The sequence below is a fragment of the Pseudorasbora parva genome, chromosome 5 (genome assembly GCF_024679245.1).
Source record: "Pseudorasbora parva isolate DD20220531a chromosome 5, ASM2467924v1, whole genome shotgun sequence".
NCBI lineage: Eukaryota > Metazoa > Chordata > Actinopteri > Cypriniformes > Gobionidae > Pseudorasbora > Pseudorasbora parva.
Window position 1 is genome coordinate 9478849 of NC_090176.1, and position 16060 is coordinate 9494908.

The 16060-nt window shown below is 39.7% G+C and overlaps 1 protein-coding gene across 3 annotated transcripts in view; it reads left to right on the forward strand.

Moving 5' to 3' along the window:
• Positions 1–5108: 5108 nt before the first annotated feature.
• itga6a (integrin, alpha 6a) overlaps positions 5109–16060 on the forward strand; it is a 42338-nt gene continuing 31386 nt past the window's right edge. For 2 of the 3 annotated variants that reach the window (XM_067443182.1, XM_067443183.1), the window contains exon 1: positions 5109–5371. In XM_067443182.1, the coding sequence (XP_067299283.1) occupies positions 5190–5371 (182 nt within the window). In that variant the 5' untranslated portion in view covers positions 5109–5189. The remainder of the gene's footprint in view (positions 5372–16060) is intronic. The other variant, XM_067443184.1, reaches the window with a different exon arrangement.

Consider the following 16060-nt stretch of genomic DNA (forward strand, 5'->3'; position numbering starts at 1 on the left):
TTAAAGGGTTAGTTCACCCAAAAATGCAATTTCTTTCATTAATGACTCACCCCAATGTCGTTCCATACCCGTAAGACCTCCGTTCATCTTCAGAACACAGTTTAAGATATTTAAGGTTTAGTAAGTAGAACGTAACTGTTAGAGTTACACTCTTTTGAAGCGTCGACAATACATTTTTGTCCAAAAATAACAAAAAATATGACTTTATTCAGCATTGTCTTCTCTTCCGCGTTTGTTTTCAAACCTCAAATAAAGAATCAAACGGTCGTGAATCAGCGGATTGATTCGTGATTAATTTTGCAAATGTCGCGTGATTTCAGCAGTTTGCCAGTTTGACACGCGATCTGAATCTTGAATCTTGAAACGTTTGATTCTTTATTTGAGGAACACGGAAGAGAAGACAAAGCTGAATAAAGTCATATTTTTTGTTATTTTTGGACCAAAATGTTTTGTTGACGCTTTAATAGAGTCTAACTAACCAACTGATGTCACATGTGGACTACTTTGATGATGTTTTCATTACCTTCTGGACGTGGACAGTAAGTGGGCATACACTTACATTCAAAGGACAGAAAGCCCTCGGACTAAATCTAAAATATCTTAAACTGTGTTCTGAGGATGAACGGAGGTCTTATGGGTGTGGAACGACCCTTTTTTGGGTGAACTAACCCTTTAAGTATCAAGCCAGAGGTGACAGTCGCAAGGAACCACAGTGTGATTGGACAAATGAACCAACACGGTGTGTTTTAATTCCAGACTGCATCACAAGTCAGATTGTGGAGTGATATCATTGTCAATATAATGTAACTGTAGCAAAAGGCTGAAAGAGGATCACTCAGGGAACACTTGAACTCTTCCATCATCCAGCAAACCGCAGGAGGATCCTAACGTATCGATCAGTAGAGGTGAAGCCATTGTTTTCCTGTGATGGATGACGTTTATTAATTTCCTGAAAGAGACCATTTACAGTAATACTCTTTGTGGTAAAATGATGATGATGCATTTTATGCGTCAGCCTGGATGATGACTGATGACTGAATATTGTGTGTGTGTGTGTGTGTGTGTGTGTGTGTGTGTGTGTGTGTGTGTGTGTGTGTGTGTGTGTGTGTGTGTGTGTGTGTGTGTGTGTGTGTGTGTGTGTGTGTGTACCTTGTGTTATGAGGACAAAATGTCCGCACATAAATGGCAATATCTGGACATTTTGTGGTCCCTTTGAGGAAAACAGCAGAACGTCTTCTGTGATGGGAAGGTTTAGGGTTAGGGGAGAGAATATGTACAGTTTGTACAGTATTAAAAAAATCCTTGTTTTATGTGATCTCATTTTTTTTGTTTTATTACAGGAAGAGTTTTCCAAATCAAAGTTTTCTAATCTACACAGGTTAAGTGCATCATACTAATGGGGTTTTAGTGGTGGAAGAGCAAATACCTTCAAGCAATAATTCAGTTACTCTCTGCAAATGGTTACAACTATAAAGCAATTTTGGAGGTTTAAATGGCACTTTGTGCAATTACAGACTGAATCTATAATGGGCTCCATAAATATGACTTTAGGTCAAAAATCTTGGGTGCCTGAAATAATCAATTATTCTTGTTTAAAATATATTTTTTCCATATAGCCTGCAGTATCTATTTTCTTGTTTAGCTATTCTATAATTGAATGCAATTGGATATAGTTCATTAAAGTTGCCATTTACATTTTATAAAAACAAAAAAACAAATGTGTGTAATAGCGTCACAGTTTCTTGACTTTCAGCTGTGCGCTGGTTTATGAGGATCACATTATTTGCTTCACACTTCATCGACCGAGCGTCCATATGGACACAGCGGGATCAATGCTTCTCTCAGGCGCGGACACAAGCGCATCTTATATTTCAGCTGATCTGATACTGAGTGTCCGATCTTTCCTTAAATCTAAAAATCAGTCAGACGCGGTATTCTGCATTGCAAGCTAATGGTGTGATGCACAATCGAGAATGCTCTCATTAGCCTAATCGACTAATTGTATATAAATCGCGATCGATATGCAGTCGCAGTAAACGGGTTCCTTTGGTTTTAATTGAGGCATTTTTTTTTTTGTCGCGTCAAGATTAGATTTTTTGACATAAACATAAGTAGGCAATTACATGAGTATTATGACATAAACAGATCTTACTAAATAGATTTGAAGAGATATATCTCAATAAATCGTGAAATTTGTAAAAATGCACAATGATTCATATTATAATTTTTGCACTTTAATGTAAAAAATTACAAACTATGCAATAGCCTACAACCTAAATGCATAAGTTCATTATACCTGTGCACTTTGATTATTTTTTTGGTTGTGTTTTAAATTGTTTCTTGATAAACGTGCAATTTTCTAAATTAATATAGTTTTTTTCATATTTCTGGTCTTTGTTTTTATATCATTTGCAACAATATTCGGATTAAAAATGTTCTAAAGTATGTTTGCATTTTCTTCAAAAGTTTTATTTTAGGCTAAACGTTTTGTATCACATTATCCATTTGCTGTCATCTCAACACAAAAGTAGCATATAGGTTATTTAAGAATCGGGCCTGCATTGGCCGATTCCGGCTTGATTGCGGCAGCGTCGGCAGGCTGCCATCTGGCCAGATTGATTAGGGCCGGAATCGGGCAGTGAGTAGGCTAAACAGGCATACGGCCCGAGTGCGGCAGACGGAAGCCGGCCGACAGGTAAGTATCCGGCAGGCGAGAATCAAACCGGAACTGGCCCGAGTGTATTTTGCTATCTGGGATGGTAGCTACATGGCATAACTCCCTTTTATAACTGCGTCAGAATTTACTCATCAAGCTCATGTGAAATATGACAGAAATGTAAGTTCTGCAAGGAAGACTTAATTGTTACGTCACTTAAACTTTTTATAACCAATCACATTCTAATACTTGGGTATAAAAGATAGATAGCCTAATTACTCATGTTTGAGTTCACAGATGCTGATGCCCCAATTCACCGCCATCCTCCCCACCACCTCCAAAAGTCAAATCCTTCCCTGCTCCACCCCACCAGCTCCAGGATGGTCGTCTTTAGGCAGGATATGCAGAGTCCAGACCCTCAGATTGCGAGCTACGGATGGGGCCTATGCCAAAGTACTTTATTGCTTGCTGGGTTGTTAATAAATGGATAATTGTCACAGTATTTATTCTCCTGAGTCTTTCTGGCAGAACTAGCTTCACCTGGAGTTACTCTGATAAACCCCAAATAAATCTCAGCTGTGAACAACATCTGACATCTTCTTGGTTGCATATGCTCAATAAATCCGTCTCCGGCGCAATAACTCCGATCTTTCTAGTATTCATACTCTTGTGTAATCAACGCGCCATCCTAAATGAACCAGTCTCTTGCGAAATTTTGAATATTCTGATCTAACATGATTTCTGACCTGTAAGGTTGCCAGAATAATAATCTTACACGGTGTGTTAATAGGCCAGAGGAGAACTGGCACCCCGACTGAGTCTGGTTTCTCCCAAGGTTTATTTTTCTCCATCATGCCCTGATGGAGTTTTGGTTCATTGCCACTGTCGCCTTTGGCTTGGCTTGCTCAGTTGGGGACACAAAAAATATGATCCAAGTTATTCAACTAAATATACAAATAAATTTAATTAATTAGGTCTTATTTAATTCTATAAACTATAATACTGATCTGCTAACATTGTCGCTCTATGATAAATGATAACATGTTTTCTCCAAAACGACTTTACAGCCAAATCAAATTTTGTTGCAGTACTGTTTAAAACTGTGAAGCTGCTTTGACACAATCGTCATTGTAAAAGTGCTATATAAATAAAGTTGATTGATTGGTTGATATGCGAACCAAGGGCCAAAAAAGAGCTTCATGAAGCATCAGCAGGATCTCACTGTTGGCTGTCAAGAGGCCGACAGCAACATTAGGAGTTGGAGCTCTTTCCAGCACTGGTTTCTCCCAGCATGTGACAGCTATCTCCTGTATTCTCCTGTGTGTCTGAGATATGGGGCTGGGTGGCAAGACACAAGCCATTCCTAACTCTTCCTTGACTCAGTAGCATTGCATGGGTTGTCATTTAAGCATGCAGAATATGATATAGTTCATTGTTGTTTCATTGTTTTACATCACAAAAAACAGCTGTTTTAACAGGGCTGTAGACTTTTTATCCAATGTAAAGATCTGTGGCCAGACATCACAGCTACTTCAATCCTGTCCTAACAGATTTATTGTAGATCAAGACAAAAGTTCATGCATGGGGATTAGAGAACATTATGCCATTTAAGATACTAAATAATCTAAATAAAATCCCAGAATGTATGACACATATTAAATTGAATATTAAAAAGGATTAGTTCACCTTAAAATGAAAATTACTTCAAGATTTACTCACCCTCAGGCCATCTGTATATGACTTTCTTCTTTCTGTTGAACACAATCATTATAGAGTTATATTAATAAATATCCTGACGCTTCCAAGCTTTATACTGGCAGTGGCGGGGCCCATTAAGGACTTTATTAACCCTAGGAGCTGTGTGGAGTAACGTTTATAAAGGATGGATGCCCTTTTTTGAGCTTCAAACTCAATGGACCCCGTCACTGCCTTTATAAAGCTTGGAAGCGTCAGGACATTTATTAATATGACTCCAATTGTGTTCATCAGAAAGAAGAATGTCATATACGCATAGGATGGCTTGAGGGGGGAAACTAAGTGAACTAATCCTTTAACTTTCCCCCCTCGGTCAACACCTTTCGCCCGCTACTCTTAAAGTTTGGCAATTCATGGTGCCACGAAGGTTCCATGACGTTCCACAAAAGGTTCTTTAGATCAGTCAAATGTTCTTCAACACAAATAGTTATTTTTAAGAACTGCTCACTGAAAGGTTCTTAGAACCCCAAATGGTTCTTCTAAGGCATCACTGTGGTGGGAAAACACGTTTAGAACGCTTTTTGAAGTCCTGGACATAGTGTTCATAAAATACAGCCGTGTAGATGATGGGGAGAGACCGAGTGAGACGCGTCCATCGCTCAATAGTGACGTATAGAGCGCTGAGGGGACAGAAGTGAGAGGAGGGGCGATGGGCACCCCCCCCCCCCCTCTCTCTCTCTTATTGAGCGCAGTGCGGATTACAGATTCTGTCCTCTCAGTGCAGCGGGAACTACTGCTAACAAGGGCTATATTCATACAACCGCATTAATCACAGGTAATGGAGCTTTTTGAGGAGGGGCTCTCTCTAAACCTGTGCATTTTTTCGTTGCTCGTATGGACTTCTACGAGTGCATTTAACCTGGACACGCAAAACGTCCTCAGGAAGAATGGTCAGCCGGGCAGCCTCTTCGGGTTCTCCCTCGCCCTGCACCGGCAGCTCCAGCCCTCCGATAAAACAATGTGAGTAGAATCAGTTCTTCTGCGATTGTTCGAGATCGTGCGTCTGATTAGAGGCGCGCTTATTCATCTTCCGTTCACCCTGCACCTGTGCCGCGCGTTCGCTTTTAAACAGTTGTGTTACTTCTATCTCCTCTATTAAAACGTGAACAGATGCATGCGATTTGTCTAATAGTTCCTAAAGAAATAAACATTTCTTTCTGAATGGTGAAGTGTGTATGTCCGAAGGGTGATTAGTAATCGTCGTGTGGGGGAAGGCATGGGGCTTGAAGAGGCTGGTGCTTTACTTACAGACAAGTTAACAATGCCCAACGTGATGCGACAAGTCACCAATGGACAATGGCTTTCCATACTGAAAGAATTCAAAGAGCATGCAGTGCCTCAAAGTCCACTCTTAAAAGTAAACGTTCTTCAGCGGCTCTTTTAGCACTTTAGATTCAGCAAAGAACCCAATTGCAATAGGCTAAGGAACCATTTTTGGTTCTTAAGTTGATTATGTGCACATTTGAAGATTTAAAAGTGATTGATGCTTTGTTACAACAATAACCATAATAATAATAATATATTAGGTTCTTCAGATCATCATGGTTTCGGTGATCTCTTGAGCATCATGAGCTTATTTTTTGACAATTGATGCTGTTTTGTCTAAACCTTGTATGAAATCTGTACTGAACAGATTAAAATATAGCCTACTCATGTGCTGGACTTTTATAAAATGCATTTATTAGTCTTTTACCTTTGCTTAGTTTTGGAGTCAGGTTGGTCACTTTTGCTTTCTCCGTGTTCAGTTACCCTTTATTTTAAAGTGTCCAGTAATTAACTACATGTACTTACTATAGGGTTAGGAATAGTGGTTTATAATTAGTTGCATGTAATTATGCATAATTTATAGTCAAGGATAAGGCCAAGAAATCACCCTAAAGCTTTCTCTCCGATCTGTATCTGCCTGTTACAATTAAAGACGAGATGCTATGGTCTAAGGCTGTAAAACATCTGTCATGATGGGGCACTTACTAGGCTCCTCTATGGACTGGTTTGAAATGTAAGGACAAGCCAACACACCCTCATAGCAGCTATTTTACATTTTGGCAAAATTAGGTTAGGTGTTCTGGTTTCTTCATCCTTACTTTCTCACTATATAATCACACAAATCACATTGCACAAATTATAAAATAGTAATGTTTTCTCAAATCCGTTTAACATAAAAAACAACCTCTGTAAGAGTGAACCGGTCCATTTGTTAATTGGGGGTAAGATGTAAAGAAATGATGTGTTGCTTTGCTGAGACCAGTTCTCTGCATGACCGAAAAGAGTTTGCGATTAACGAAAAGCTGAATGATTTACTTAGAGTATGAGTGTAAGGAGGAACACACAGGGATTTGTGTGTGTGTGTGTGTGTGTGTGTGTGTGTGTGTGTGTGTGTGTGTGTGTGTGTGTGTGTGTGTTTGTTTGTTTGACAGGGTGTTTGAACAGTTGTGTCAAGTGAACAAGTGTGAGTTTTGCTGTGTGTGGTGGAAGACACCTGTTTACAGCATCTATGGTGCCGTGAAAATGTCTTGCACCTGTGAACAGGCTTGTCAGTCTGTTTTCTTTCTGTTGATGTGTACATCTTTAGGCCTTTTCATATTTATTTCAATTCTAATGTGGATTCAGTTGATTCTTGCGGGGTTTGCTGAATAATGTATGTGCCGATGCTCAACCTCTGGGTGTTTGCCAGGCTGCTGCTCTCAGCACAATGGCTCACGCGGGTCATTTCCAGGGTGAAGCGCTATCTGATACACTTCGTACAATGTCCTTCTCAAATCACTATTATGTGTGATCGAGAGTGTTTTCACAGGTGTATCGATGTGCATGAATTAGATCTTTTTATCAATGGATGCACCCAAATAATCAGTTAGTAATCAGATTGATGGATCAATCCGATTGAAAGCCTTTATATAAACACCTCGGTCAATCCAATTGAGCTAATCTAGACGCACCCTAGCGGCAGCAAATCTAATCTGCCTGCGAGTGTCGTCTAGCAACTCTCAATACCCTTGTGAGCTGTAATCGCCAAACTCTTGCTGGGCCAATCACATTGTGTATAGAGTCGGTGGGCGGGGCTTAACATAATGACGACAGTCGAGTTGCGTTTGCGTGCTTCTAGTAAACACAGAAACTGGTGAACGGCGGCGGTCTTTCGAATCAGCTTTGACCGCGACTCTGGAAGACTTGGAGTTAAGCTTTTTTCTGAGAAAAGAACAAAGAACGGCACTGAAGTCATTCTTAAAAAGGGAAGATGTGTTCTGAGTTTTGCAGACCGGATACGGCGAATGTTTAATCTATCAACAAGCTCTGCTTCACCTTCGTTGCTCTGGTTGGTGTAGCGCTATCCTATCGCGTGCAGAGGGAGTTTAAAAGACAACCGTTTATCCCACACCTCAGATTGAGCTGTCAATGGTGAGTTTCCAGACCAAACATCTTGATGTGGGTCTGGCTTGTCAGGCTACAATTGAGCTTGATGACTGTTTTCTGAATCAGATTTAAAATACCTTGCACACACATGCATTGCGTGTTCATCAGAGCCATTTAATTACATGATCTCTGTTTAAAGGGATAGTTCACCCAAAAATGAAAATTAGCACATGATTTACTCACCCATGTGTATAACATTCTTCTTTCAGATGAATACAATCAGAGTTATATAAAATGATGCCCTGGCTAATCCAAGCATTATAATGGCAGTGAATGGCAGCCAAAACGTAAAAAACAAAACAAACAAAAAACTTGCATCTATTCATTATAAAAGTGCTCCATGCGGCTCCAGGGTTAATGAAGACCTTTCTGAACCGAAGCGATGGGTTTGTCTAAGAAAAATATCCATATTTAAAACTTTATAAAGCAAAATATCTAGCTTCGGGGCAAACCGCCTTTCGTATTCAACTTTGGAGAAGATAAATAAACATGTAGGTGAAAAGAAAATGTGATTTGGGTCGCAAAGTTTAAGAATCGGATTGGATTCACTCAGGTTTATGAAAATTAGTGCATGTAAACATAGTATATGCACTGTCTCTTCTTAAAAAATCTTTAAAATTTTTTTTTTAATATGCACAAAAAACATTTGTGCAGATCTAACGCTGTACCAAAGCAACTCACAAAGCTTTTCTCGATATGGCTGTTGTTAAATAAATTGCGGGTTACATTTGACTTGGTCTGAGAGCGATTTCCAAATGTCTTTTTGCTATTGTAGATTTGTCTGTTTTGATCAGCGCTTTGGCTGCTTGAAATTCTTCAGCAGTTTGCCTGTATTTTCTCTGTTTACCCCGAAAAGAGGATCAGTTGTGTGGGGTTAAGGTTAGGTACACAGAGGAGTTTACCTAGGACAGGAAATGAGGGAATATTTCACAGAGAGCCTGATGAGGATCTGTCTTATTGCTTCAGTTATGGCAATCCCATATTTAAAATGAGAACGCATTTTTAATACTGACATGTACACACAATTTGAGTCGTGCTTCTCAATGCTCTGTCCAACATTATTATAAATGTGTGAAAGGATCTTAACTCTGCTGGTAAGACTGCACTGGGGTCCACTGTTGAAAGCCTGTTTGTTCTGCATGACTGCCTTTCACTTAGAGGTGAAGCACCTTTCCTGCACATAGGTTACGAGAAATGTGTTAAAAGTTACACTTCTATAATAACAGGATGTTGGACTGACTGAATTAGAATGATCAGCCTTTGCACAGATAAAGAATATCTCTCTATGCAGTTTTGTTGTGCACAAACTTTGTGTACATTTATCTCCGGAGCTGCTACCAGATGCCGTACACTTAGACTTTAGTAGCTTCTCTTTACTGCCACACAAAAGGTCTTCCTTCCTGTCATTCTTACAGTTTCCTGGTTTCTCATCGACTCCTCTATTAGAAGGAGATCGCAGCGGAAAAAACTGATGCTGTGAGTCCATTTAGTGAGATCCAGAGTGGTCGATGAACAGGTTGGCATTTGCTTACACGGGAACAGGAGAAATCAGGGAAAACTGTACACCAGGCCATCTGTGCTGATGTAACATGAGAGATAGATCGCTAGAGGCCCCTTTTCTTTCCTTTTTGTGAGAATGCTGACTCCCAGTTGTGTGTTTGTGTTGGTCTCCTTGGGTTTAAGTATATTGTAGCCCTTGAAAAATTAAAAAAAAAAAATTTTAATACAGTGTGTTTATATGGCACTCTTCAGAGTTATTTATAAGGCCTGCTTTTTATTTGTGGCTGTAACTGAAACTCAGTAGCAAATTTTTGGGTACTGTAGCTTGCAATATTTAAAGCTACACTATGTAACTTTTCCTATACAAAACAAAGGCGTAGTTTGATGACGCTGGAGGAAAATAATCAGGATGGGACGTGGGCAGAAATCATGTTCATGGATGTGGTTATTAACTTTACAGTAGTGTGAAGCAGAGCAGGGCCGAGTGTTGTGGAGCTGAGCACGGCTGCTGGAGCGATTGTTACACACCCACGTAGGGTTGCCACCTTCAATACAAAAAAATAAGGGACGCCTGCCGCAGCGGTGGCCACACCCCTCGGGGCCACGATGACCACAGTCCCGATGGTGTGCCAGTGCAGTGGTCGTATATCATAACTTAAAACATGTTTTCATAATTTGTATATATATATTAAGATTAATACCAATGGACATTATAATAGGATATCTGCTATTGAAATCAGTGTGAACAGATGCACTCAGTATAATACACAGCTATGACAATGAAAAACAAACTCAGCTGCTGTAACCTAGAGGGGAGTAGGATAAGAAATTGCTAATTAACTCAAGTAATTTTATAGTGTTGTGAACAAAGATTTTGACTAAAATATTTGTCATTGTTTGCAGTAACACCATCCAAACAGTGAAACCACACCTAAATAACTGTAAATGATATATCTATCATTTCTTATTTTAATAAAATACTTAACAACATTTTTATTTTTGATAAGTTAAGTAAATATATTTATGTATTATTCCGTTTTTATAGTCTATTGTTAATTCTATAGTATTGGATGATGCAATTATTTAAATTTGTTAAGCATAACAAATAGTTGTTTATTTTATTCCTAAAAGGTCCTATTTTGATTAAATATGTATTAAATACTTAACCTTACTAAACAAATCATACCATAACATCATTAATGTAGCCTACATTATTAACATTATTTCTTAATAGGCAGCATATGAAATCTAACGTTATCAATCAAAAAATTATTTTGATATAGGGTATTTGGACCTGAGCCCGCCATCGTTTCAAATGGATTCTGCCCATATAGAAAAGAACCGGCGAGGTGGGGTCCCCTCCTCTTCTGACTCTGATTGGCCATGATACACGGCCCGTGAACCTGAAACAAACCAATCAAACAAACCAACGACGGCAGCAACCCAATTAGGATCAGAATAGGACGTGTCTTCACACAATGAGGGTGGACCTATGTAAAATACGGGACAAATCAGGAAAAATTACGCGTCCCGTATCAAAGCAATACGGGACGCGTCATTTTTCCTGAAAATACGGGACAATTCCGTATTTCACGGGACGGGTGGCAACCCTACACACATGCCTCGCGAGCAGCGGGACTTTTATTATGACGGGAAACAGTCGCCGGCGCCATTTCCGCTTTTCCGGTCATGAGTATGAGGTAACGCAGCTCTGTTTATCATATTAGATACATTTAAGTGTGTTTAAAATGATGTTATGACGTACTCTGTGCGTTTGCTCAGCGGCTGCTGTGACATGTTCACACTGCTAAGAGTAAAGTGTTTCTGCCAAATAAAACTCGAAACCGAGGGTAACGCAGATATGACGCAATTGACAGGCGACTCCCTCAGACGCCCCAGCTCCTTGGTTAAAATATTTTCTCACAGTTTACAAATAGTTGGAAACATTTGGGATATTGTAAGAACTCAACTGACCAAAATATATGACACTGGCCTAGTGGTTTTTGGATATTTTACTGCAAAATCCTACAGTGCACTTTTAAAAGGATGTAGGTTGGTCTCTCACTGTCTGTACGGAAGTGCATCTATGCAGTCTGTTCGAGAATAGGAAATGAGTATCTAGGAATGTACGTCATTTGTATTTAAATGTTAAATGTAAATTGAACTTGCAAACACATTTCAATTGTGATGGTGATATTCTTTCTGCAGACTTTAATGAAAGAGATCCAGTCCTGTCCATCAGGATTTCTCCACATTTGATCACAGATCAGTTGCACTTGCCTCATTAGTAAATGTGTGCTCTATCAAACAAGATAAAAAGGTTTTAAAGTTTTTTTTTTTCCTAGCATCCTGAACAAGATGTTCAGTACAGTTACGGTATGCAAATTTTGCCGTTTCCATTGTCAGAAGGTGTGAATGGTACCCTAATTTTGAACCAAGTTTTTTGGCACCCTTCCGTTGGGGTACCTAGCACAGTAGTCCGGTACTCAAGGGTGGACTCGGCTAGACTCACTGCAGAACGTTGATTGGTTGACAGAGGCTTTCTTTTTTGGCTGTGATTTTCTGTGCAGCCTTGGCTCAAATAAAGCAAAGCATGTCTTCTGACAACAGCCACATGCTGAGAAGAAAGAACAAGATCTGCTGTATGTCGTCCATTATAGTTTACTGTACCACTTTCTTATTCGCGTGACAATGACGTCAATCATTACACCACGCCTATCATAAGGGTGCTGTTGGCGATGGAAATGCAAGCCGAATCAGGGTTTGTGGTCCTAAATCGTGCTGTATTGTACTGAACTGTACCGCATCTCTTCATGTAATCCCTGACTAACTTGATGATGGTGACATCAGATATCTGTGTGGATCATACCATCTGGTGCTGGACTCACAAAATATCTCCAGATCTTTACAATTAATGGAAGAAAATGGATATTTGGAAATGCTAAATATCCCTTGTGGTGAAAATCATGTTTTCAATGTTGTTTATATGTGGTGTTTTTCTAGCCTGACAAGCCAGACCCACATCAAGATGTTTGGTCTGGAAACTCACCATTGACAGCTCAATCTGAGGGGCGGGATAAACGGTTGTCTTTCAAACTCCCTCTGCACGCGATAGGATAGCGCTACATAGGGCTGGGCGATATGGAGCAAAAAATATATCTCGATATATTTTGCTATATCTCGATATACGATATATATCTCGATATCTTTACAGGAAAAATAACCCCCTAAAAACTACGGCAAAAACAAATATGCCAAATACCATACAATACAAATTCTTTTCTTTTTTTATTGAAGTGCAAAGAGGTAGTCAGTTCATGTAGGAACAAAGTGCTTTTGCGACATTTAAAAAAAAAAACTCCCTGATTACATAAATAATAATAATTTAACTGTAAAAGAAAATAAATAATATTGCCTTCTTTTCATTTATTTCATGCTTTCAAAAGATGAATCAAAGACTCCCTTTTTTACACTTAACAGTAAAACAGTAAGCATTTTGCAGAAAGATGGGGGCATGACTGAGATATAAATAAACTGATTTTGTCATAACACCATTTCCTGTTAAATTTTTATCAAAATTCAAACAGTGACGTTTGTCATGAGTTTGACCAAATTCAAACTCATCATGCGGATCATGTAGGCTACACATGAGCTGAATTTCACTTCTTTTCCAGTTACAGAACGAAATATGAATGTCAGAAGGTAAGCTATATGATAATATGATACAGTACAACTGACAGAAGAGCACCGCGTGTCTCAGGACACCCGGGATGTCGCGTTTTTCCCTCTTGGTTAAAACGTGAATAGACCTGTTCATCATAATCCCGTGATAAAGCTGACAAAATAATCATAGTAATGATATTGCAATACTTTTTAAAATGTTTTCAAATGATATGCTATCATTTTGACATTTTAACCGAAAACCATGCGATCAGTTAGACACAAATCATAAACTGGCATGATTGCGACTGAGAGTGCGTCTCGCACCAGTGTCAATCACCTGACTGTGGGTGAAACGTGCGATTTGAACTATGATGAACATTAATATTTCTTTATAAATTTTAGCAAGCAGTTGTGTTAGAAGGAAAACATGGTCTCTTAACTGAGTCCTGAACAACGCGCGCGCTTCTCAACATGATAACTAATCCTCACCTGGTTGTGGACGCCGCCGTGTGCACTGAGACAACACGCGAGGGGAGGGGGAACAAAAGCAATGAGGCGGGAGGCGCGCGAGCGGGAGCGAGCACAGCACAGGGAAGGCAAACAAGCAAAGTGGCGGAATCAGAATTAAATATAAACAATATATCGATATATACGATATGTCCAAATCCATATCGAGTTGAAAAAATATCTCGATATATTTTAAATATCGAGATATCGCCCACCCCTAGCGCTACACCAACCAGAGCAACGAAGGTGAAGCAGAGCTTGTTGATAGATTAAACATTCACCGTATCCGGTCAGCAAAACTCCGAACACATCTTCCCTTTTTAAGAATGACTTCAGTGCCGTTCTTTGTTCTTTTCTCAGAAAAAAGCTTAAAGGGGGGGTGAAATGCTGTTTCATTCATACTAAGCTTTTTACACTGTTAAAGACTTGGATTCCCATCCTAGACGTAGACAAATTTCAAAAACTAATGTTGGACGTTTGATGGAGTATTTTTGTGTCAAAAAGACTCCTTCCAGTTTCTCACAAGTTTTGGAGAGTTTTTTTCGAGTATGAGTCGGCTTGACGTGAACAGAGCGGAAGGTCCTTGTATGGGCCGTACGGGCTCTTCTCCCAGAAGGGTGCGCGGCTGCGCGCGCGCGTGACTAGAGCGAGAGAGGAAATGCACGCCCATAAACACTCTCAGCTGCAGATCCACTCGTGAACACATACGTCGTTATAGCTTGAAGCTTCACAACATCGCTTCAGTCGCGTCGCAAAGTGGATCTCCACGGTCACTGCTGTCACAGGACTTCACCAAATCATACCAAAGAAGTGTGTTTTTGACGGAGCGGTCCCAGCGATAAAGGTTCGGTCCTGCTTTGGAAGCAGCCCGGTGAGTAAAACTGCTTCAAATGTCTATGTTGTTGGCTATCATCGCATAAGTAAACATCAGTAAACAACACGATCGTGTATAACATTAGTTAATTTATCAAGGGAGCATGTGATCTATGGTGTGTGTTTAAATACATTTGTTTAGCTGACCAATATAGGTGTCAGTTTGATTATTGTAAAACCACCCAAACATAAACCTAGCGTTCTCACAAAGCGTGCTTCGTCATTCAAATGCGCTAACGGACTCCATTGTTGTTCTATGTATAACGTTACACTAGTCTGACGTGCTAAACCGTTTTGCTTGCTACTGCTAAGGTTTAGTCGCATACAATAGTCCATAAACCGAATCATCTCCTCATAAACTGCGAGTAAACACACAAATGTTGACAGGCCACTAAATACAGTACAAACCACAGAGACGGACGTCCTGCTGCTGCTGTTTGTCCTGTTCAATTTATTTCAGCCTCCGGATCTGATTCTGGATCATATCTGTATTCTGTATTAGTTGAATCTGGGTAGCGTTTTCTTCTCCATGCTTGAGGACGTCACCGCTTTGTTCGCACTCGTCATTCTTTAGCTCCGCCCACACGATACGCCTCCAGGCGCTCGTTTTTTTCCGGAAAGACTCGGTACAGCCCACATTTCTTTTATAAATATAATAAAACTAAAGACTTTTCGGAGATATGAAGGATGCAATACTACTCTATAGGTACTCAAGATTGACATGAGATTGATTGAAACTGAGTGTTTCACCCTCCCTTTAACTCCAAGTCTTCCAGAGTCACGGTCAAAGCTGATTCGAAAGGCCGCCGTTCGCCAGTTTCTGTGTTTACTAGAAGCACACAAACGCAACTCGGCCGTCGTCATTATGGCCCCGCCCACCGACTCTATACACGTTGTGATTGGCCCGGCAAGAGTTAAGCGTTTACAGCTCAGAAGTGTATTGAGAGTTGCTAGACGACACTCGCGGGCAGATTAGATTTGCTGCTGCTAGGGTGCGTCTAGATTTCTAGGCTAGTGTTTTTACTATTCTTAAAGACAAACGTCTAAAAAATTCTAAAAAACGTTTTGAAATCACCAGTGTTTTTTGACATCACAAACTACATTGTTACCAATCACGTCATCATGTGGGCGGGCTTTAGCATATCATTAACAATTCCCTGAAGCAGGGGAGTCTCAAGAGAAGCCAGGTTTTCCCGCTATATTTTTCAGTTAATATGAAAATCAAGTACATTTAGTAATATAACGGGTGAATAATGTATATGTTGTATATTATGATGTTATGATGAACTATGTCTATGCATTTCTCCATTGACCAGTTGTTCAGAGTATTTCTTAGGATGCTGATTGTTAGAAGGCAGACTGAGATGGAGACCGGGAACATGCTTTGTGTAACATTAGCAACACATTAATTGCTCTTCGATAATATAGTCAAGCCAAATGCTAATGATATTAGTTACCATTATGTATCCATAGGTCTCTAAGCTGGTGCGAGTGAGTGGAGGTGGGGATAATTAGCATATTCATGTGTCTTTGTATAGTAAATGAAGACAGGGTGTAGAGTTACATTCAAAGCTATTCTGTGAGTTGTGAGTTTTAATGGATATAATTATTGACTGCAGGGACTTTAATTGATATTTCTGACTGGCACACTAAGGGAAAAGATGCAAATAACTGTTTTAAACGTTTTTTTTTTAA